General features: G+C 38.9%; 1 protein-coding gene across 2 annotated transcripts in view; it reads right to left on the bottom strand.

Moving 5' to 3' along the window:
• Positions 1–18,473, bottom strand: part of fggy (FGGY carbohydrate kinase domain containing) — a 19,488-nt gene extending 1,015 nt beyond the window's left edge. Inside the window, exons 1-14 of one of the 2 annotated variants that reach the window (XM_086270903.1) lie at positions 18,331–18,473; positions 17,843–18,036; positions 15,965–16,076; positions 15,445–15,596; positions 15,174–15,262; positions 14,731–14,846; positions 14,480–14,608; positions 12,506–12,609; positions 11,963–12,070; positions 11,633–11,694; positions 11,170–11,332; positions 3,648–3,722; positions 3,391–3,511; positions 2,854–2,948 (exon numbers count right to left, since the gene is read on the bottom strand). In XM_086270903.1, the coding sequence (XP_086127029.1) occupies positions 2,854–2,948; positions 3,391–3,511; positions 3,648–3,722; positions 11,170–11,332; positions 11,633–11,694; positions 11,963–12,070; positions 12,506–12,609; positions 14,480–14,608; positions 14,731–14,846; positions 15,174–15,262; positions 15,445–15,596; positions 15,965–16,076; positions 17,843–18,025 (1,509 nt within the window). In that variant the 5' untranslated portion in view covers positions 18,026–18,036; positions 18,331–18,473. The remainder of the gene's footprint in view (positions 1–2,853; positions 2,949–3,390; positions 3,512–3,647; positions 3,723–11,169; positions 11,333–11,632; positions 11,695–11,962; positions 12,071–12,505; positions 12,610–14,479; positions 14,609–14,730; positions 14,847–15,173; positions 15,263–15,444; positions 15,597–15,964; positions 16,077–17,842; positions 18,037–18,330) is intronic. The other variant, XM_086270904.1, reaches the window with a different exon arrangement.
• Between the last annotated feature and the right edge of the window lie 323 nt (positions 18,474–18,796).

Genomic DNA, 18,796 nt, shown 5'->3' with positions numbered 1-18,796 from the left:
TTGCTTATTATGTAGTTTGGTTCCACCTAGCAGATGCAGGCAGTGAGTCAGTGATTATGTATGACAAAACCTATGTCATGTTTGACCTCTGCTGTGTTTCCATGACACTACAGCATTTAATGATTACACTGCAAACTGCTGCAGACTGTAAACTGTAAACTAAACATTAAAATACCAAGTTGACCTAGATTAAAGAGACATGTATTTCGTTTTTAAGTACTGCTCAACTGCTCAAAACAGCTGCACAACACAGTCTTCTATGATGCTGACAAAAAAAAGATGTTGGCTTTTACAAAATAAACTGGGATATATGCAGTTTACATTTAAGTAGCAGGGGCAGTCTCTTTAAAAAATGCTATCCATATTGTATTTATAATGAAGTGGTTATCATTAACATCCCTTTAAAGCCAAGTTTCAGAAACATGGGATTACTTATATGTTCTTCAAATGCAACCACTTCATCAAACGTGTCCTCTTTGACTGAAATGTATTTATGTCAAGGTGTGTGCTGTGGCAGGCAGGATGTAGGAGCCAAACGGAGGACAAACTTAAAGCAGCAGCTTTTATTGCTGGGAATACTTTTCCATAGAAAGAAACTTCCCAAAAAACAAACCAAAACTTTGAACATATAAAATAGAAACTAAACTGGAAACTAGTAAATAAAAAACACAAACTAGGAAAAGAAACACAGGGACTGAGAACTAGAATTTCATCAGGAACACGAAGGGAGAAACACAGCACAGTGACACAGCACAGTGAGGTTACGATGCAACAAAGGGCAAAGGGAAACACAGGGCTTAAATGAGAGGGCAAGACAATGATGGGGAACAGGTGGGAACACAGGTGGTACAAATCAGATATAAGTCATGTCCAAATTCATGGGCTGCATCCTCCTGAGGACTCGGCCTTCGCGGTCTATGTGGGCCGGGTCCTCAGAAGGTCGGGTAGGCCGGAAGTAAACGGCTGTGAAATTGGACGGTCTAGCCTTCAGATTTGCGTCACCGCTGTCTCAGTGGAGTTTAATAAACTCAGCTGTCTGCTCCTTGCTATCTGAAATATAACAGGACACTGGCGTAAATTCTCGACCATCTCACACTTCTGTTTAATCTGTTTTCTGTTTGACGTTTATTCAGCTGTGTGAAAACCACCCGGGGGATTAAAAAAGTTTTTTTTTTTTAATCTAATCTAATCTAATCTAATCTAATAACTTGAATCTCAGCCAAACCGATTTACTCACAAACAAATACAACACTGAAAAAAGCCAAACAATAACAATTTTAGGTTGTCTAAGTGACTTATATATTACGTTTAACCTGAGTAGCAAAAGTCCGCGGTGATCTGAAAATGATGTGCCGGGAGTTGTGCCGTTCTCTGCGGCTTCAGTGACCCTCGAGCTCCCGGCTAGCTATCGAGCTGGTGGGTAGCAGACGTCTCCGAAAACGTCGGAGCATTTTTGCAAATACGTGATATCTTGATAAACTGAGCAGATATTTGAAGTTTACACAGCTACATTCTGGTCTGAAAATATGTTAAAAGTTTATTTTGTGACCCAGAAAGATTAGTATGAGTAATTTAAAACTTAGTAGCGGCCGCCATTGTTGAAAACTGGAATTGGCTAAGCCACACTATGAATTCTGGGATATGGTGGGCCACGAAGGACACACCCGACCCATCCTTCAAATTCGGAGAAAAGGAAGACACATTTGTCGGCTGCATTCAGAGGAGTCTACGAATTTGGACAGCCTTCGTCGCGTCGCTGTGACGTAATCGGCCTACAAATGTGTCCTCAGGAGGATGCAGCCCATGAATTTAGACACCCCCATAGTGAGACAAAGGAAGAAAAGCAGAATACATTAACCAAGGACAGACTGTCAAAGCAAAAGTAAACAGGAAGCATAACACAGAAACGTGGACTTGATACTGAGACAGAGGAACATGAAACACAGAGACAAAAGTAACAAGACGTGGGACATAGGGAAGACATAAAGACAGAAAACTAAGACTAAATATACAACACACGGAGAACAGAATTAGACCAAGAACACAGAGGAGGCACAGAAACAGAACAGAAACCGAATAACCAGGAACTATAAATATAATACAAACGGAAATCCATAATTCAAAGAGTACAGCTTAAACCAAAAACACAAACAGTGCCGTGAAAATTTAATGTTATTAAATTATTTTAAAAAGCCAGTCACAGATTCTAATCCTTTTCTAACTCTGTTAAACAGAAAAACTGTTAAAATGAACAACTTACCCTACAATCGCTGAATGTATTTTGGGAAGCCAGCTCTTAAAGTCAAATTGCAGACTGGAGTAAAACACTATGCACCTCCATCTCTACTTGTGCAAAAGAGCAAATCCAAATTTCCACTGTGACAGCCGACAGTGTTTCAGTGGATTTCCACCGGGATACTTTTGTTATGTTATTGTGTTGGTATTGTGACATATCAGAAAAAACTTCCAGTTACGTACCATTCGTCAGGTGTTTATTTGACGAACGGTCATTTGGTACTAGCAACCCAAAGTGTGCCAAAAAATATCCCCCATACCTTTACACCATCAACACTAGACCGACCTGTTGATACAAGGCAGTTGGATTTATACTTTCATGTTCTTTATGAACTTTAATGTTACATCAGAACAGTTTCCTGCTCTTATCTGACAGTGGCACCCGGTGTGGTCTTCTGCTGCTGTAGCTCATCTGCTTCAATGTTTAACATGTTGCCCATTCAGAGATGCTCTTCTTCAGACCTTATATCTAACGAGTGCTTAATTACGTTTCAAAAGCATTTCCTGCCAAATCCCTCAGATGTTGTTTGACTCATGTGTATTGTAACTTCACTCTACCTGTATAGAGCTGTAGTGTCTTGATGCACATGCTCCCAGCACTGCTGCTCCCACTAGCACAGCTTCAGTTTGGTCTGGCAACACTACAGGCAATCCTGAGAATGAGATTGAAGACATGGAATGGGCTAAAGCTATCACAGAACTTATTTTACCTTTTCCTCTCTCCAGGTCTTCTCTGCCTGAATGTTCTTCAATGTCTTCATGTATCATATTCCTACTATATATTAATTATTTTTTGTTGTTGATTGTCTGTATTCTAAATTTACTTCAGTTACATGTAAGTCCATCCTAGGAGTAACTTCTTCTGTCTTGTTGTGCTGTGTTGTTAAAAAAAGACTTTGGGGGACTCTTTAAACTTCAAAGTTGGCCACTGGAAGCTGCACATAATTAAAATTTTCTTCTTAATCTTTATTTCGTGGTTAAGTTATTGAAATACTAATACAAACATTCTTTCTTACTCTCAATAAATTATAAATGTACATACTGTGCAACTGTGTTTCAAAATATACATATAACCATGTTATTGGTATTTACTACCTGTAGTATTAGCATGAATCTGTACAAACAGGTTGTTTTTGCTCAATCCACCACACAGGAAGAGGGTTCTGATTTCATGTCCTGCTTCTTTCATGGCCTCCAGAATATGAAGTGTACCGAGCTGAAACCAGAGGAGGACACACAACAGGAATAAAGTTACAAGAAAGCAAATACAACCTCCTTTGTACTTAAAGGTGCTAGGGTATCAGTCTGAGAGAGAGGAAGTCATTTGAAACACAAAACGCCATCAGACTCACAGCGAGGGCTTGCATGGTGGCCAGGTAGAGAAGGGCCAAGTCATCCAAGGTCTGGGACAAAGAGAGTCCAACTACCTGCAAAACAGTAATGACACAAAAATACCAGCAAGGGTGTGATCACCGTCTAAGATTTTGTGAAAGCAAGGCTGTCATCCAGTGTTTGGTGATTTATTAAAAACAGAGGTTTTCATATTCCATTCCTTGGCTTTCTGTTTCCTGGAATTTTAGATGTGGTTTGGCACCAGTAATTACCAAAAAACCCAAAACAAAACATGGATAACCAAATATAATAACAAGTTAAACTCACAAATAAAAATAGTTTCTTTTTGATATGATTAGTGAGGGACCATAAGCTAAGTAAGCGAATAAGAGTAACAAACTAAATTAATGGCATTTTATTGTGTAATGGGAAATTAATTTGATTTGAAGTCGAGGGGACAGGAAGAGAATAGAAAGGCTGCTGAGCACAAATGCATGAGTTAAATGTGAATTTCTGTCTATGTAGAGAGCAAAATATATGTTCATTGGTCATTGTTATATTATCTGAAACAGATCGTATAAAACTGCCAACTTGAACCTATTCAGTCCTGTGGGGAGTTCAACAAATAAGGTTAAGGCACAGGTTTGAACTGTCTTGCTGTGACTTACAAAATCAAATCAGTCATTAGGATCTTATCTCATTTGCTTTCCCTGTACCAAACCAGCACTCTAGAAAACACAATCTGTGGTTCTGCAAAGTTAAATAAGTTCAAGTTAAATTAACTATTTCCCCATGTGCTGAGTTTTAATGCTGATGGACCATATTTCAGGAGACACTTTGATATGTCAAAATAGGATAAACACAGTTTAATTGAACAGAATACAGCCACTGTTAACCTTATTAGGAGAAAAGGGGGTTTTCTGGTTGTAGCTAGTGAAAATAATTCTCTTCCACACCACAACTAAAATAAGTCAAATCTGTGGATGTGAAGTTTTTAAAAGAATAAATTTAAAAAAATTGTTTCATAATACAATCAACAGGTAAGTTCTGGTTCTTATTCTTTACTAATCAAGGTGATAAGAAATAACGTAAGTGGAATATGTATATTCAAAATCAGTGACTTCTTTGGCCAGGTGTATTTAATAATTTGTAAAATATATCGATATATATATATATATATCGCTTTTTAAATTGTTTCAGTTATATTTATGGGATTGCAATGATAATAAATCTTTAACAAAGATATCAGAGATTGAAACAAACAAAATAGAAAAATAATCCCTTCCTCAAAAATGTCATGTGACAACCTAATTTGCACATGGAATGTTGACCTTGTCGGGAACTTGGCTGCATCACTAGAATCTTATATCAAACATTATGCTGTTTTATAATTCATAAGTAAACAAGAGACACTTCAAGTCAACCATTTTCAGTCAACACACCGGTTTGTTCGCAGCTATCAAACATTCGGCATCGACTACGACGAATTTAAACACATTTGGATCCTTCACAGAGTCATGTTAGTCAGCAAGGTACCAAAATGCCTGAGAGAGAAAAAAAACACCAGTCAACAGAGAGCGATGACCCCAACACTCCTCAGTGTATTGAATTTGAAGAACTTTCAAAGAGGAGAGAAACTTTAGAGTTGGACATTCACCAGACCACCAGCCAGCGAGGCTAGCTGCCAGGCCACGCCGGGCACCACCAAGAATATTAAGAAAACAGAAGAAAATACAGTCAACTTGGTCATCAGATTGTAAGGTATTCATTAAATTAAATGGAACACCAGAGCAGGCAAAAGTTCTAGTCCTCAAAGAGATAAATATAACTGATAAATCAGAACGCAAAGCAGTGCTAAATATGATGGTATTTGTCCAAGTTGTACAACCAATTCAAATGTCTGACAGTTTTCATGTAACAACTCATATAGATATTCCAATTTAATAAACTGATTTTCAAAATGCTTTGTAAAATGGCGATTCCACTCCTCATTTCAAAATCCATTTCCCTTTCCTGTTCGCTCAGGGATGAACATTTAGATTAGCAACTTCATTTTAAAAATCCTACTGCAATGCAAATTAGCCAAACCGTGGGATGCAAGGAGCTCTCTGATTGGTTGGACGGACACATCGCAAATTTTACATTGCAGCTGTACTAGCTAGCTACGTGTTTTGTAAGCTGCGGTGCTCTTCACAAATAAAGCTTGAAGCAGCTCAGACTGTTAGAACCAACACTGAGGCCTGTTACATTTATACAGTGTTAGAGCAATGGCTGCAACCTACAGCCTTTAAACTAGCGATTAAAATGCTGACAGTAAACTCGTCAGTCCAGATGTTACCACATTACTTTATGATACTTAGAGTTAAAGAAACTGAAACAGGCTGATTAAAATAACAGCTGTCAGTTCTCTCATTCCTTATATCAAGACTGGAGATCACATTACTGATTTCAGTTCATTTAATATGTGAGTGCACAGATTAATTCTCAACTGGACATAAACGATGATCAAAGGTTGTATATATGATGAATTCATCAAATCCCGGCCTCTAACACAGTGCGCTGAATCTTAGCTTTGAATGTCCAGTATATTCTAATCCATACAATTTAAGCATTCACTGCACCTACCTACAGTATCTACACCTGTGTGGCAAAGATACAGATAATGAAATGTAATTATTAATAAAATATACATGATGAAAAACAAAAGCTGAAATTGATTCAGTTTAGTACTTTTCTCTGTATGCTCTGTGCTTATAAAGGCCTTAAATTCTGTGATATACAGGGAGTGCAGAATTATTAGGCAAATGAGTATTTTGTCCACATCATCCACTTCATGCATGTTGTCTTACTCCAAGCTGTATAGGCTCGAAAGCCTACTACCAATTAAGCATATTAGGTGATGTGCATCTCTGTAATGAGAAGGGGTGTGGTCTAATGACATCAACACCCTATATCAGGTGTGCATAATTATTAGGCAACGTCCTTTCCTTTGGCAAAATGGGTCAAAAGAAGGACTTGACAGTAGGGCTGAACGATATATCGCATTTGCGATAATATCGCGACATGATCAAGTGCAATTTTCTAACCGCAAAGGCTGCGATTATACTCTGGACATGTCCAAATTCATGGGCTGCATCCTCCTGAGGCCGCATTTGTAGACCGATTACGTCACAGCGACGTGCCGAAGGCTGTCCAAATTACTACCATATCCCAGAATTCATAGCGCGGCCCAGCCAAACTCCAGTTTCCAGCAATGGCGGCCGCTACTAAGTTTTAAAATTACTCATACTAATCTTTCTGGGTCACAAAATAAACTTTTAACATATTTTCAGGCGAGAAAGTAGTTGTGTAAACATCAAATATCTGCTCGGTTTATCAAGATATCCCATATTTGCAAAAGTGCTTCGACGTTTTCAGAGGCGTCTGCTACCCACCAGCTCGACAGCTAGCCGGGAGCTCGAGGGTTACTGATGCGGCCGAGAGCGGCACAACTCCCGGCACATCATTTTCAGATCACCGCGGAGTTTCGCTGCTCGGGTTAAACGTAATATATAAGTCACTTAGACAACCTAAAAATGTTATTGTTGGGCTTTTTTCAGTGTTTTGTTTGTTCGTGAGTAAATCGGTTTGGCTGAGATTAAAGTTATTAGATTAGATAAAATAAAACTTTATTAATCCCCCGGGTGGGTTCCTCCTTGGTTTTCACACAGCTGACTAAACGTCAAACAGAAAACTTATTAAACAGAAGTATGAGACAGTCGAGAATTTACGCCAGTGTCTGGTTATATTTTAGATAGCAAGAAGCAGACGGCCGAGTTTATTAAACTCCACCGAGACAGCGGTGACGCTAATCAGAACTAGCCTTCTGATTCAGAAGGCTAGACCGTCCAATTTCACGCCTTTAAACTTTAAAGGCGTGTTTGTGTGTGTGTTTATACAATTGCTATTATGTTTGCACTTTATGTGTAATGTTACTGACTGCAGAGATCAGTAAGATGTGTGTATTTTTTATTTATTAGTTTTATTTATTTAATATTATTTTTTAATTGAATGACTGTCTAGTAGTTCACAGATGTCGAAAAACTGAGTGTGGTAAAGCCACTGATTTTTTTTATGTATATTTCTGCAATCTGCACATTGTACTGACTTTCATTTTAATGTTTACACCAGGGTTCCTTGTCAGAACTTTATGCTCAGATGTTTGTAAGCTAAAAATAAACTATTGTGTATGTTCAAATATACTGTTGTGATTGAAGAAGTTAAATAAAAATGTCAGTCATCAATTCATGCATCACCTCATGTCATCATAACAGAGGTCTGTCTTCCAGGAAAGAACAGTTTAAAATTAATGTAATATAGTATTGGCCATACTATATGATGTATTGCTTGTCTTTGTTTAATAATACAGAAGACAAAGACCTTAAAAAATAATCGCATATCGCATCGCAAAAAATCGCAATTAGATTATTTTCCATAATCGTTCAGCCCTACTTGACAGGCTCAGAAAAGTCAAAAATAGTGAGATATCTTGCAGAGGGATGCAGCAGTCTCAAAATTGCAAAGCTTCTGAAGCGTGATCATCGAACAATCAAGCGTTTCATTCAAAATAGTCAACAGGGTCGCAAGAAGCGTGTGGAAAAACCAAGGCGCAAAATAACTGCCCATGAACTGAGAAAAGTCAAGCGTGCAGCTGCCAAGATGCCACTTGCCACCAGTTTGGCCATATTTCAGAGCTGCAACATCACTGGAGTGCCCAAAAGCACAAGGTGTGCAATATTCAGAGACATGGCCAAGGTAAGAAAGGCTGAAAGACGACCACCACTGAACAAGACACACAAGCTGAAACGTCAAGACTGGGCCAAGAAATATCTCAAGACTGGTTTTTCTAAGGTTTTATGGACTGATGAAATGAGAGTGAGTCTTGATGGGCCAGATGGATGGGCCCGTGGCTGGATTGGTAAAGGGCAGAGAGCTCCAGTCCGACTCAGACGCCAGCAAGGTGGAGTACTGGTTTGGGCTGGTATCATCAAAGATGAGCTTGTGGGGCCTTTTCGGGTTGAGGATGGAGTCAAGCTCAACTCCCAGTCCTACTGCCAGTTTCTGGAAGACACCTTCTTCAAGCAGTGGTACAGGAAGAAGTCTGCATCCTTCAAGAAAAACATGATTTTCATGCAGGACAATGCTCCATCACACGCGTCCAAGTACTCCACAGCGTGGCTGGCAAGAAAGGGTATAAAAGAAGAAAAACGAATGACATGGCCTCCTTGTTCACCTGATCTGAACCCCATTGAGAACCTGTGGTCCATCATCAAATGTGAGATTTACAAGGAGGGAAAACAGTACACCTCTCTGAACAGTGTCTGGGAGGCTGTGGTTGCTGCTGCACGCAATGTTGATGGTGAACAGATCAAAACACTGACAGAATCCATGGATGGCAGGCTTTTGTGTGTCCTTGCAAAGAAAGGTGGCTATATTGGTCGCTGATTTGTTTTTGTTTTGTTTTTGAATGTCAGAAATGTATATTTGTGAATGTGGAGATGTTATATTGGTTTCACTGGTAAAAATAAATAATTGAAATGGGTATATATTTGTTTTTTGTTAAGTTGCCTAATAATTATGCACAGTAATAGTCACCTGCACACACAGATATCCCCCTAAAATAGCTAAAACTAAAAACAAACTAAAAACTAATTCCAAAAACATTCAGCTTTGATATTAATGAGTTTTTTGGGTTCATTGAGAACATGGTTGTTGTTCAATAATAAAATTATTCCTCAAAAATACAACTTGCCTAATAATTCTGCACTCCCTGTAAATTCACTGTTCTTTATGGTCTTATTCAATGGTAAAGCTCTTTAGAAACATTACTGATGGTTCTTAGGAAAAGCTAAATAACTTAATCTGAGCTTTCTTTAACAATACTTCCTGTATTAAGATGAGTCAACAGCTAACAAATATAAACTGCTATGTAAATTATTGTTTTTGGCAAGAAAATGTATTCTTTTCAATTGGATCAATGAAAACCACCAACAATAACTCAGTGGTATAAAGAAATCTTTAGAATCTTACCGATGGAAAGACTGAGTGCAAAACTAAGCGGTAATGACGATATCTTTTTGGAGGGGCAGCCCCACTCCAATGGCAGGATGGGTTTGTCAGGACAAATGTGTAAATGGGTGGTATACCCAATTATTTACCATAATGTATTAGTTTTCCTTTTACATGTCTCAGACTGCTTATTGTGTTGCTTCTTGTTTTTTGTTTTGGGATTTATTTATTTTGTTGTTGTTGTGGTTGTTGTTTTTTTGTATCAAAAAATCAAAATAAAGAGATTTAAAAAAAAAAAAAAAAAAAAAAAAAAGATAAGTCAACAGCTTTGAGTTGGATAACAGGGACCAGTTCAAAAATAACTCACCTTAATTGGAAAATGTAACAAAAGTAACGTCTGACTAGGGCTGTGCGATATGACCAAAATCTCATATCCCGATATAAGAATTCTATCGTCCGATAACGATATAAATCCAAAAAATGTAACATTTTCTGTAAATTCTGTGAATCTCGGGCAGCTCGACTTGCAGGAAGTGTTTCCAGCTGCGCGTCATGTAGCTGGAGTCGAGTGTTTTAACAGATGCATGAAACTCGACATTTTTAGACATAAGTTGTAACGGCCGCCGTTTTCTTTGTGAGTATTTATTACACAGCGTGCTGCAGGGAAAAGCCTGTTCTGACGTTTGAGTCTAAGGTTTACTTTTTAGCACCTGGCGGCTCTTTTTTACTTCTCATCCGTAAATACTCTGCATCTTTCACGTGATTCAGTTTATTTTGAAAAGTCTCAACAGGATCTTGAGCTTTATTGTGAAAGGTTTATGTGGAACATAAACAAGCGGACACGCGATGCTGTTACCGTCGTTGTTGCTAACCACAACGCATAAAAACAGGCGCTTGTCCATCCGTAGTGTGATTATATTAAATATAAGAGAAAGAAAGAACTTTAATAAATTAATATAGCCACTACAGTGACCATCAAAACGATGAAAAAATATTGCCGTAAACAGTTTATTTTGCGACACCACGAAACAAACGATAGTGTAAAATGAAACGATAGACCTTTTTATATCGTCATCCGATATATATCGTTATATTGAACAGCCCTACGTCTGACTTTAATCATTTGCCCTCATTTTACAATGGAATTTATGTATTTGTTTTGATTAAACCTTTTAAATGTGTGACAAATGAAAAAAGTGCAAAAACAGGAAAGCAGCCAGTCAGAGCTGCGTATATGTTGCTGCTTCTAAAAGCCTCACACATATATGTGGAATCATTGTGGAATTCATTCATAATCATTCTGTAGAGCATGGATCTTTGAAACACAGACTTCCACGGGCATAAGAGAACATTAAGAAAAGATTAAGAAAACCCCAAGTGCACAAAAAGGAAGAAACATTCAAAGCAGGCATACCCTAACTTAAAATCTGATACTCACACATCCAACACAACGTCAGTCTACACATATCCTTCTTTTTAAGTCATAGCCTTTACCATGCCCTTCAAAGTTGGGTCAGCCAGGGGCGACCTGTTTCCATGAAAGTCCGGCCACACGTGAAGACTGGACCCTAGCAGATCGACAGCAGAGCAGGAGTTGGCCATCGAACTCAAATGGTTGTTCAAGTAGCTGTAGATATTCTCGCCAGCAAAAGGAAGCCTATAAAATTAAAAACACTGTTGCCAGGACACCTAAAATGATAGCTGATATTACCTATATTAATGCCATGGTGGTTGGCGAGCATGAAATCTATATTCAATCTTCAGCAAACGTGAAGTACCGTATATCAAAAAATTTAACTTCCTATTCCTCCAGAGAACAGTTGAGTTGCACTGAAAGCACATTACTGAGCTTCTAATCTCCCAAAAGCATACTTGACATTATTCTAGCCCAGCTGATGAGGATCACAGATGTGCAAAAGCATTGTTGGGAACTGCAGTATTAAAAGCATCAGCTGACCTCTGCTGAACCTGTTCCTGGAGCTGGGTATATGCAGTGTGACCTTTCACCATGTGGTCAATCTGAGGGAGGAAAGAGGCAATACATTTAAACTGAAAAGGATCACAAATGACTGGTGGCCACCTGGCTTCAACTAATAATGTCAAAGCTGAATCTATATACATCTCAAAGCATTAGCTCCTTTTGTCAAACCAGTAGTTCAAATGTGAAAGGTGAGGAAAAAATAAGTGGTTTTGTCTCCATGTTTTCTGTTAGTATTGAGCATGAAGAGGATCTGAAAAATAATTTAAATATGAATGAAAAAGATCAAGAAAATATGAGTAGACTGACCAGCCTTCCTGTCACACTCTGCCCTCCCTCGTTGAGCCACAGTCCAGGCACCATGGCAGATAGGTAGGGCCCCCACACTCCTGGCACAAACCGGGGCTGCTCACTGATCTGATGGCACAGGAAATCTTTTAGTTAGTTTTAGTTGGAGGTAGATATTTTATAAATTAAAAGAGAAACCGCCAGACTAACAGGATATGCGTGCCATTTGCTTCTCATCTCAGAGTTACTGCAGTTGGCCTGTGCAGACAGGATAATTTATGTCTATAAACAATTTTTAACAATGCTCACATAAGTATAAACAAGTAATACAGATAGAGTGGCTTTTAGAAAGATATCTTATCAGACTAGTTAAGACAGATTGTGCACCTAGGAAATGAAGGTGGTGAGTACACGATTAATCATCAGAAGACGTTTTTATTAGTCATCAGGAGATTTTCACAGGAACATATACACAATCACAAAGGCCACTGGGGAACAGTACAGTAGTAGACTAGCACGGTAATTTTACACCAATCAGGTGAACAGCAGCTGTGAACTACTGACCGCCATGTGACAAGTTGACGTTCCACAGATCAGCGCCATGCGTGCAGTGATCGGCAGACCCTCACAGGGCAAATGAAAACCTTTCACATCAGCACCGATCACACCTGGAAGGAGGAGGTTAATGTTGCTTTATTTAACACTCTTTATTTTATGCAGGGGAAAAAGATACATTGTAATAATTAAGTTGTTGGGTTTTTTTGCTGTCATCTAACACAAAGTGTCAAAGATGCTGCTAGAGCTTTAAATCCACATGAATGAAATTGTGCTCCAACCTCTTCATAGGATTCAGCAGTGACGCTAACTGCTGGAATAATGTTTATCAAGCTGGTTTGAGTTTAAGGTGGGAGGCCAGTCTCCATCACTGTGACATGAACAGAAACTAATGGTGCAGAGTGCTGTAACCTCTCACTGACGCAGCAATGTGTGATTGGCAGAGGTCACGGTTGAGGGTCAAAGGCAAGAGTTCACGACGAGTTCAGCTCACAGAACAGATCCAGATGGTGAGGATTTCTGATCCTGAGGAAGGTCTGCTGCTGCCCTGACACTGGTCAGAAATTCACTAACATCTCAGGCGGGTTTGTTATTCAGTTTATTTCCCATAATATTAAAGATGGGAACATCTAACACACGCTAGGCACCTAATCCTCATGTGGTAAACTATAGTTGTTGAAATATTATCACATCATCCATCTATTATCTCCCTTCTCACTTCCTTCTTCCAGCAAACTCATAAAACCAAAAAAGGTATTTTATTTATTTATTTATTTTTTGGTAACTAAGTACAGTCACAAGTTGTCGGCTGGTCAAGCAGGTTGTTTTCACTTTTCAGTGAGGATCACACTATCCTGATAATTAGCGCTTTAACTTGTGGCAGGTCATCCACTGATCAATAGGCATACATTTCACAAAGAAGTGCAAAAATGCTTCCCCTATCTCGAAGGCTGAGCCCAGCCACACCACAAAGGCAACTTGTGTTGATTTCTTTTATTTGCGAGCACTAGAGACAGGGTGAGGAGCTCAGACATCAGGAGAGAGCTTGAAATAGAGCCAATGCGCCTCCACGCCAAACATAAACAGCTTAGATGGTTTAAGCATCTGGTTAGGAAGCCTCCTCCTTGGAGATTCCTTTAAGAGGTTTTTCTGACATATGCAATTTGGAGGACAATCCAACGTAGACCCAAAAGCTCCTGGAGAGATTATATATCTGACGCGTCATGGGAATGCCCCGGGATCTCCTAGAAAGGACTGGAAAAGCCGTCGGGAGCACCCTGTTTAGCCTGCTGCTACTGTGACGTGGCTTTAAATAAGCAAAATATAATGGATGGATAAACTAGCATCTAATATAGAACTACCATCAAGCCCAAATTTACATTTGTCCATATACATATTACTATGATGTTTAAGTTGGTTTCCTAGTGTATTCATGCACCTACAAAAATAATGATTTAACTTAGCACATGCTTTGTTTTGGAGTTAAAGTTTAAACTTTGCACACAGGATACTGAAAAGCCACAGCCACAAGTGGAAATTATGAAATATTAAAGTCTATTTAGTAAATGTTTATATTAAACTTTGCTCCTTAAGGAATGAACTTCTTTTTTATTGTGACCCTGACACGTAGCATATCAAAATATCAACTTTGCAAATAAAATATCAACTTTGCATCACTGACATTTTATGCCTTCATTTTCCTTTCAGTACCTCTAAATAGGCATAACAACGCGACAGCATAGAGCAATTTTTACTCCTCCAGCATGTCTGCACCACTCCAGCACACCATTAAAAAACAGCTACACATCTCTGGTGTGTGATGACTTGGCTATGTGATTACCCTCCATGCTTTCACTATAGCTTTCATATGGAACAGCCTCAGTCACAGGCTGTGTGAAAGCGGCTGCAAACTGAGTAATCTCAGCTTATTCATGACAAGAAAATACTTTTGTTTTCAAGTAAGTGTGATTCGTCATCTGATACCTAAGCCTCCAGCATGGGCATCGATGAGAGAAGCCCCAACTGCAGTTCCTGGGTCCAAACCCAAATCTGCTGCTGCCTCCTGTGTAAGGCCCTCTCCCAGTGGACTTCCTGGAGGACACGTCACACTGCCTGGATGACAAAATTATTTAAAATTTTTAATTCTTAGAATTTAATAAAGGACACAAAAACTGTAAAAGATATAAGAAATAATCAGTCAAACTATCTGAATGTATAAAATGTCATTTTCTGGCCTATTTTGGAGAAGTTATTTTCCAGCAGGTCGTCCAGTCCAATGCTCGTCCAGAAGCTGGCTTCCCATCCTTCTGGAGGGCAGTAGGTCCACTTACACACCAGAGTACATAAAGACCTGTGCAACATTGGACAACATGCATCCACTTGCAAATACTGTAGGATAATAAACATGCTTTAACAGCACACATTAGATACAAGTATTTTGTGAAAACCAATGACTTTGTCCACACATTTTACAACGGATTAGGCAACTGCATCTTTTCTTTTTAACTGAGAACAGAAAGAAGACTATTGTTTTTAATGGGGCAGCCCACCAGCAAATATGTTTGAATTAATACAAGGGGTTTTAGGCCTGCTAGTGGTGATCCTTTTCAAACCTACCTCCTTTTTTTATTAGACATACATAAGTGTGTAAGTCTCCGTAACATCATCGACAGCTCACCTCGTTAAAGAGCCGGATGCCTTCCAAGACAAGAAGTCTGGAAGATCAAAAAAGTGACTGGCTTTGTTCCAGCAGTTCTCCTTTAGATTCTGAATGAGTGAAAGACAGAGTGTGTGAGAATAAAAGCAACAACTGTATGACAAATATGCTAAGGCTAAAACAGTAATAAAAAACAAACAAAAAAAAGCCCACCAGGTATCTGCTGAACAGCCAGTACAAAGAGCAATAATAAAACATGCAGAGATCAGTGGTGACCTTGTTCACCTCTCACCTCTTTAAGCCAGAGCAGCTTAGGGGGTTGCATCTCTGGTGACATGACTCCCCCTACCCTGCTGAGGACCCTGTGGCCATTTTTTGTTATACGATCAGCCTGCTCTGTAGCACGATGGTCCATCCACATCACTACGTTCCTTTGGGGGTCACCTGGGAAAAGCAGTTCAGTAAGGGAGAAGGCAACAAACACCAGAGAGCTAATATTGGATATAATATTGTATCTGTTAAGACCTGATACATAAAACTGTTGTCATGGATAGATTTCATCTTGGAGTACAAATTCAGTATTTAGCCAAAGAATTTGGGTCATGCTTTTGTGTCTTGCTTAATAAGCAAAAACATGATTCAAATCCAGCTCCAGGCTTCTACTCTGCAGCCGACTATGACCTTGGACCTCACTGTGGAGGGGTGATTTTTTTCCCCCCTGAAGGATCAATGCTCAGCAAAAATGGGGCTTACATAACCAATGCTTACCAAGCATTCAGATCAGATCAAATGCAATAAAATAAATCGCTTACCTTCCTGACTGACGGGCACAGGCTGGAAGCTTTGGTCCAAAACCACTAGAGAGCAGGTGGCATCAAAGCCAATCCCCCTAATCTGGCTCTTCTCCACACCGTGAGTAACTTTCTGGAACAAATACACGCAGTTGTTTTTAAATTACATTTCCTCCGTGCATTTACTCATCCTGCAACCGTAAGAGGGCACGAATACATTTACCAACTTATGATGTCAATTTCTGCCTTTCATAAATAAACAGCTGTTCACACAGGATGTGTGCTTGAGATTCCCAACCAAGTGCACATTGAAACCTAGGGAGTACATTGGCAATACATAGAAAAGATTTTTCAGCACAACACGTTTACAACATGTAGTGAGTCTAATACAAGTTTATTCCTGAATATTCCTTGCCCATGAGGTTTTTGCCTTCCACTGAGGGGAAATTACCACTACTGATGATTTCAACCAGCATTTTTAACAGGTATTTTTTTAATTTTTTTTAGTACAGTTAAATTTACTCACATTTTTCTCATTACATAAACCTCTGTTAACTAAGGTAAAACATATTCTTTGCCTTAACCTAATGTGGATGAATCATGCTTCTCCCACAGGCACATTTGGAGCCAGGAAAAACCCTGTAATGTTAATTTTTTTGTCGCAGAGACCAGTCATCCACCACATATGCCAGCTGCCGAGTATATACCTCCCATAACTTAAGGCAGCTGTTGCCAAAGTGTGTGTGCTGCCATTAAGAGTAGAGCCTGACCAATACTAGATTTTGGGGGCCAACTTAGGGTGTAAAAAATGATCTGATACTAATATATGCCCTATATTCTTTAGACATACAGTAATGCTGTATTTACAGGGGAGTTCTAAATAAAAGGCAAATTGATTGGGTCCTGCATAACAACTTTTCAGCAATGTATTTCAAACAAACTAGTTTACAGTGTAACAACAACACACAGCTTAATTCTAGACCACTGGTTATAGTGTTTTGTGTATTGGAAACAATGGAGGTGCAACATCTTGAAGTAAAATGTCTTGATGCATGCGCAATCATTTAGGTAAGGAAATCCCAAAAATCATCTGGATGTAGCCTTTTCAGTGGGAGAAACGCTTGGTCACTCATCCCAGTGACTTTTTCAGTCTCAGCTGACTGCAGGTTTCCCCAACCTTATAAACAGTGCCTTTGCACAATGACTGAAAGCCATTCCTCAGTTCTTTGTGAATGGTCCTCATGGTCATGACACTTGGCATATTAATGATCAAGAAACTGAGCTCACAGCCCATTGTTCTTCAGTGGTGCTAGTTTAATTAATTATGCAAATGTACTGGTAGTAAGAAGCCTACTGCAACAGCTGAGTTTGAACTAGGAGGGAATTAAATGCAGAAAGTTAGCAGAAAAAGCACGAGTACAGTAGCTAGCTAAAGGTAACCAAAATGGTCAAAATAGTAAATATATTTTATATTTTACCTAAAATAGGTGCTGAATAAAAAGACGAAATAACTAGCTTAAAGTAATTATAGCAAAGTAAGCGAAACATTAGCATATGACAATACACAACGACTGAAAGACTTACCGAGAGTTAGCTAAAAATAACAAACGATGGCTGATGTAGTGAAGAAAATGCTGAAATAATTAGCAGAGAACAATGTAAGGGCGGTAGGAATATTAAATAATACGTTTTAGAAGGAATTTTTAAATAATTAAAACATATATATAATGAAGAAACTGCTTTTTTTTCTTTAGCTGCTAAAATACTATTAACATCCATGCTAAAAATTAGCTAAAATGAACACATGAGTCTGTGTTGGTGTATCTGTGCTCAGACTGCTGCTGTAGAGGGATGGATGTATATTTTTATAACACACACTGAGGCCATAAATCATCCCACCTTGACAACTGTGCAGCATTTCTCCCAGATCTCAGTGGAGGACTGGACATAGTGGTCAGACTCCGGCTCCCAAATGCCGATGGGCTCCTGTGCAGTGCTCTTCAGCAGGCCCTCCCTGGTCACTAGTGCAGCCCTCACACTGGCTGTGCCCACGTCCACTCCAACATAAAAAACCTCTGCCATGAGGAGATGACCTGAAAGTGGGGGAGGAGGTTTATTATTAACCAGGTTACATTACCAGTGTCGACTTTGAGCAGGTTATACAAATTCAAGAAAAACGCAATTATTAAGGCAACTTGCGTATTTTGCTTTTGAAAAATTTCTTCTTTTTAGCATCTTCACACACTCCTGCAGACGGTTGGAGGGCAGGAATGTGTGAAGTGCAGCAGCAGCTGGTAAAACAGAGTTTTCAGCAATAATAACAGACTAGTACTTATAAAGTACTTATTAATAAACAAATAGGACGCGAGTGCGTAATCTGAACTTACCCAGCGATTAAACAATTATTTTAGTCCGCAGAGCATTTGTGTTGATCGTTCAAGTTTGTGATCAGGGTACTTTCAGAGTTAAAGCATTGCTTTAACGCTGCTGGACTTCAGAGTCGGACGGAATGCGAAAGCGGACAAAAAGCTTATCGTATGCCAAGTTGTTCAGGCATTTTAGCTTCAGAAATCAGCTTATTCACTTTTTCATCATGCCATATTTTTATATATACATTTAAATATTTTTATATTTTACATTTATATCTTTTATTATCTGAAAAGTCCAAGTTTACCATTGAAAACATTTTGACTTTTTCAAAGTGTGCAGAAAATAACTGCAATGCCAGTTGTCGAGTGCTTGTTATCAGAATTACCTAAAACTAATTAAAAACTGAAATTATTTAAATAAAAACTAGAAAATCTAAACAATGAGCGGGGGGTGGGGGGGACTGAAAGTAAACTGAATTAAAAG

The sequence above is a fragment of the Aulonocara sp. 'chitande type north' Nkhata Bay genome, linkage group LG18 (assembly GCF_057382095.1).
Source record: "Aulonocara sp. 'chitande type north' Nkhata Bay isolate Kocher_YH1m ecotype deep benthic linkage group LG18, A_spYH_male_GT1.1, whole genome shotgun sequence".
Lineage (NCBI taxonomy): Eukaryota > Metazoa > Chordata > Actinopteri > Cichliformes > Cichlidae > Aulonocara > Aulonocara sp. 'chitande type north' Nkhata Bay.
Note: the sequence above shows the minus strand (reverse complement) of the source record. Positions and strands in the feature narration are given on the sequence as shown.